Source organism: Corvus brachyrhynchos, unplaced genomic scaffold, assembly GCF_000691975.1.
Source record: "Corvus brachyrhynchos isolate BGI_N302 unplaced genomic scaffold, ASM69197v1 scaffold15, whole genome shotgun sequence".
Lineage (NCBI taxonomy): Eukaryota > Metazoa > Chordata > Aves > Passeriformes > Corvidae > Corvus > Corvus brachyrhynchos.
In genome coordinates, this window is record NW_008238349.1 from 2,374,543 (window position 1) to 2,379,292 (window position 4,750).

General features: G+C 51.4%; 1 protein-coding gene across 1 annotated transcript in view; it reads right to left on the reverse strand.

Moving 5' to 3' along the window:
• Window position 1: 1 nt before the first annotated feature.
• The window catches only part of NCF1 (neutrophil cytosolic factor 1), a gene marked incomplete at its 3' end in the record, with an annotated part of 7,996 nt that continues 3,247 nt past the window's right edge, over window positions 2-4,750 (reverse strand). The window contains exons 7-11 of the mRNA XM_008634496.2: window positions 4,341-4,448; window positions 3,390-3,507; window positions 2,669-2,776; window positions 997-1,139; window positions 2-105 (exon numbers count right to left, since the gene is read on the reverse strand). Coding sequence (XP_008632718.2) covers window positions 2-105; window positions 997-1,139; window positions 2,669-2,776; window positions 3,390-3,507; window positions 4,341-4,448 — 581 coding nt within the window. The remainder of the gene's footprint in view (window positions 106-996; window positions 1,140-2,668; window positions 2,777-3,389; window positions 3,508-4,340; window positions 4,449-4,750) is intronic.

The following is a 4,750-nucleotide window of genomic DNA, read 5'->3' on the forward strand; positions in this document are numbered from 1 at the left end:
TTCGTGTGCTCTCAGTGCAGCGGTTCACGATAAGGTCTTTGCTGGGACGGGGAGGAACAGCAGGTTGAGCCTTGGGTTTGTTGCCCTCTGGCTCATTTTTCTCAACTGCAAGTAAAGAAGATGTCCAGATGGGTCAGAGCTCTTCACCACACACCACCCTCATGAACATTCAGCAGCTTCTTACATAATGGCCACCAAAGCTCCTGCCTCTTCTCCTGTCCCTGCTGCATGTAAATGGTCTTCCTGCAGGTTATGGTTTCAGGATGGGCCCACCAGTGCCCAGCTGGGAACTCTGCTAAGGGGAAGCCAATCTTTAGGTCTGGGAAGGTCATGGGGACTACCAGATCTAAAGGGTATACCTCAATGTCTACCCCTCTCCTTCTTCATGAAGAGAGGCTTTTTACAAGGGCCTGAACTGGCAGGACAAGGGGCAATGGCTTCACATTGACAGAGGCCAGGGTTAGATTAAATATTAGGAAAAAATTCTTCCCTGTGAAGGTAGTGAGGCAGAGGTTGCCCGAAGAAACTGTGGCTGCTCTGTGCCTGGAAATGTTCAAGGCTAGGTTGGATGAGGCTTGGAGCAACCTGATCAAGTGGAAGCTTGGAATGAATTGGTCTTTAAGGTCCCTTCCTACCAAACCAAATTCTGTAATTCTATGATTCTTCATGCAACACTTCCTTCTGGGGGCTCTGCTGACAGCTAACATGCATGGCAATTGCAATGGTAATGGCACCATGGGGGAGGCTGGGTGCACAAAGGAAAGCACAGGTCCCAAATATGGGCTGACCTCCTTCCAGGACCATATTCTGCTCTGTCTCACCTATAGCCAGGAGTAAGAAACCTCACTGAAAGAAACATCTCCATGCACAGACTTTCCCCATAGGAAAAGGGCAGATGGGCATGGTGCGACCTCAGCGTGCCATCCTGCTCCAGCTGCCAGCACTGGTGGGGGGCATGGGCCATGCCTGCAGGATTCCAGTTCCATTGACACTTACCAATAACATTGGCCTTGTTCTGGGAATTTCCCCGCAGGTTCCGCTGGTTCTGGATGTACTTCTTGCTGTTCCTCCTATAGGTCTCCTGGCTGATCTGCTTCCGGCCCTGCTTGTGGATGCTCTTCACATTTCGGATGGTGGATCTGCGAGGAGTGAGAAACAAAACTTGCAGTTTTCATGCTGGCAGCTCTCACACAACACACTTCTTTCCCCACACTTCCTCCTCTGCTTCACCCAAACCCCAGTTTCTGCTTTTGGGTTTTGCCTGGTGGATGCCAGCCCTTGAGGGCAGCCATCAGTGAGACAACATGTTCAGAGGCAGCTGGATGGTGCTTTGGAAGCAAACACTGATGGGCAAACCCTGAGCACAAGTCTGGAAAGTAATGATAGGGAGGAAGATTGGGCATAAGACTGGAAGGATGAGATGGGCATGAGTTTTATCCAAGAAAGCCCCAGGTGTGATCTATAGCTCTTTGATGAAGGAACATACAGCACCTATCCTGGCTACAAAACTGAGGTCCCTGGTGTGGGGTTTGGCATGGCTCCCTGATGCTCAAGGGTGAGATACAGGGGAATGGAGTATGGGGCGTGTGTCAGTGTGCACCTGGATGTGCAGTGTTAAACCCACAGGAGAGAAACTACTGAGAGTAGTGAAGGGCTGAGCAGCATGGGGCTGCTACAGGGGAACTCCCAGCATTGGGGACCGTCCCTGGGCAGGCAGACAGAGGCCCCTGCTTTGTCTTCAGTACCATGGCAGGGGTGAGGTGGCTCCTGATGTCCTCCCCATGGCATTGTCCTCCTGCTCTTCTCAAAGAAATGTGCCTCTCTTCCTTCAGCCCCTTCCTGGTCTGAGCACATACCCCATGTCATAGCAAAGCTCTTGCCTGTAACAGCAGGTTATGGCAACCTTTGCAACAGGGCTTGGCCTGGCTGCCAGTGCCACAGAGGCAGCAGTCACCATGGCAGGGGGACAAGCCACTGTCCTTGGAACAGGCCACCTCATCTCCCCCAAGGCTATCAGCAACCATCATTGTGTTCAAATAGATGGATCTGGACCATTTTACACTGTCTCACATGCAATCCATGCTCCAGCAAAACTGGATTTGGAGAGACTTTATAGCAAGCCTGATGTGTCTTCTTGCAGAAAAAAGAGATAGCAGCAAGATCTGCCCTTTTTAGCCATTCTTTTTGCATTGGAATTCATGAGTTATTGCTTTTTATCTTTTTACTCAAAATAAAATCCCTTACATTAGCTCAAATCCTCCCATTAGATTAGGCCACTTGGCAGCTCCATTTAGTCAAATCTCTCCTTGCCTCTGAAAGATTCAGTGCGCACACTTAGGAAATAAGAAAACAGCCAATTTGAAAATAAAATTAGCCCAGAAAAGAAACTTTGCAGAAGGACAAGGAGAAATACACCTGATGGGAGGACCTGTTGGAGCAAGGATCATGGAGCCCTGCATCAGCAATGCTGGGGTGCCTGTGGGAGTTAGGGAGCACAGAGCTGGTGGAAGGACAGTCCTGGTCTGTCTTTGCCCTGCTTACATTTCTCCAGGCAGTTCCTCATTGACAGGGCAAGCAGGTGACACCACAACAACCTGTCTGGTTTAATTTCATCTCTCTCAAGGAAGAGGGAGATGTTCTTCTGCCCTGTACACAGAGCTTCTCCTACCTCCGTGGAGGAGCACTCCGGTTCCTCTGCTCACTCTTCACAGAGGTGTTCACCTCCCCGGCTTTCTGCAGGTACATGGCAGGGTAATAACCTGTGGTTTCATCCTTCCTGCAGTGCAACACAAAGCTACATCAGTTGCAGTCGTGACTCTGCAACCACTTCCTCAATCCAGGAGAGAGATTTGATCATTCTGGTGGGTGGTCACAGAATCCCAGAATGGATTGTTTGGAAGGGACCTTAAAGGACCTCATTCCAATCCACTGCCACAGGCAGGGACACCTTTCCCTAGAACAGGTTGTTCCAAGCCCCGTCCAACCTGGCCTTGAACTCTTCCAACTCAGGACATTCCATGATCCATGGCTCATGCCTGTCCCCCGCTGGTGCCATGTGGGTTACCTCTCATGTTTCTCGCAGCTGGGATGAAAGTTGAGGTTTTGCAAAGCAAAATGTGCCAGAACAATTAGAGCCAAAATAACATGCTTTTTTTCCCCCCATCTTCCTCCTTCTTGGATATTTCTGAAGGTCTCAGCAGAGGAATCTCCAGCTGCAATGTTTAACATTTGGCAAAGAACAGGCTGTGAGAAGCAGCCCTGCAAAAGGAAGTGCTGGGCAGTGACACCAAAGAGGCCATGGCTTTCAAGGCCCTGATGTGGAGAACCAGGGCTGCTCCCGTCCCTCTGCCTGAATGCTGCTTGCCTGACCCGTTCTTGGCAGCTCTCACCTGATGACCCACCAGCCATCAAGAAGCTTGTGGATGACTTCAATGGTATCGCCCTCCTTGAGGGTCAGCTCATCCTCTTCCACAGCAGTGTAGCTTTTCCAGACCATGTATGCCTCACCTACACACAAAATGGGGACTGTGGATCATGTGCTTACACCCCAGGGACGGGGGCTCAACCTCCCCAGCCACTGAAAAGAGGAGGCACCAGAGCATTAGGAAGCACCCTGTATTTTAGGCAAGGCTCAGGGTGCTTCAGGTTTGGATTCAGACTTCCCCCAGTCTTGACATTGCCTATGGCTCATCCCAGCCCCTTCACCATCTTTCCAGAAGAAAGTTTTTGGGTGTAAGCAGAGGAAGCACACCTATCTCTGCTGGAAAGTGTGTTCAGAATGTGAGTGGTGAAATAAGGCAGAAGGAAGTGTTGTGCTAATAGAGCCTGTTCCAGAGTTGTGAAACCCACAAAGCTGAAGCCTGTTGAGCAATTGGCACAAGTCTGCAGGATCCTCCCTCTGCTCCACATGATAAAGCCCTGCTGTCATGGCAGGGCAATGCACGGGGCAGGGAGTGGGGCTGGGCCCTGACAAGGACAGCACAGAGGCGAAGACCTCGAGAACGCCTGCCCCTGATTTGGATGCTGCACCGTGCTGTTCTGTTAAGCCAGCACCTCAGCCTTCACCCAGCCAGCTCAGCATGGCCACTGGGTAAAGATGCACATCTGTGATCTGCCAAAACACAAATCTAATGCTGAGTTGCAGGTCATGGGAAGCTCCCAAGGCTGACACTGAAGCACCAAGCCATGAGATTTATCCCTCCTGGCCGTTCCTACAGCAGCATCTCTCTGCCCAGTGATCCTGCTCAGTCTGAATTGCCCAGCTTTGCAGTGAGCCAGCTCAGTGGAGAGCTGCAGCAGGTTGTGCTCTGACACACACCCTGGTCACCCCAGCTTTTTACCTGCATAGTTAGGCTCCTGCTCTTCAGACTCATCGGGACCATCCATTGGCTCCAGATAGGCAGCAGGGACCCAGCCTCGTTTATTCTTCAGTTGACAAAACCACCAGCCTGCAAGGAAAGCACCCATGGGCAAGAGCAGAGAGTGTTGTGGGGACTGGCACCAGGTCTGTCCCGGCCAGGGCTGGTGCAGGCATCTCCATGTCCTGTCACTGTTGAAGGGACAGTGCTGGGGCCAGTCTCTGTTGACAGGGTGCAGCCAGAGAACTTGACCAGTTCATCCTGCTCCTGCTGGGCAGAAAGCCTCACAGGCTGAGGCATGGCCAAGATGTTGCACAGCTTTCTAGAACTGCCCCTCATCCTTCAGCCTTCACTGCCATAACTAGCTCACATGCTGTGTTGGGACACAAGAT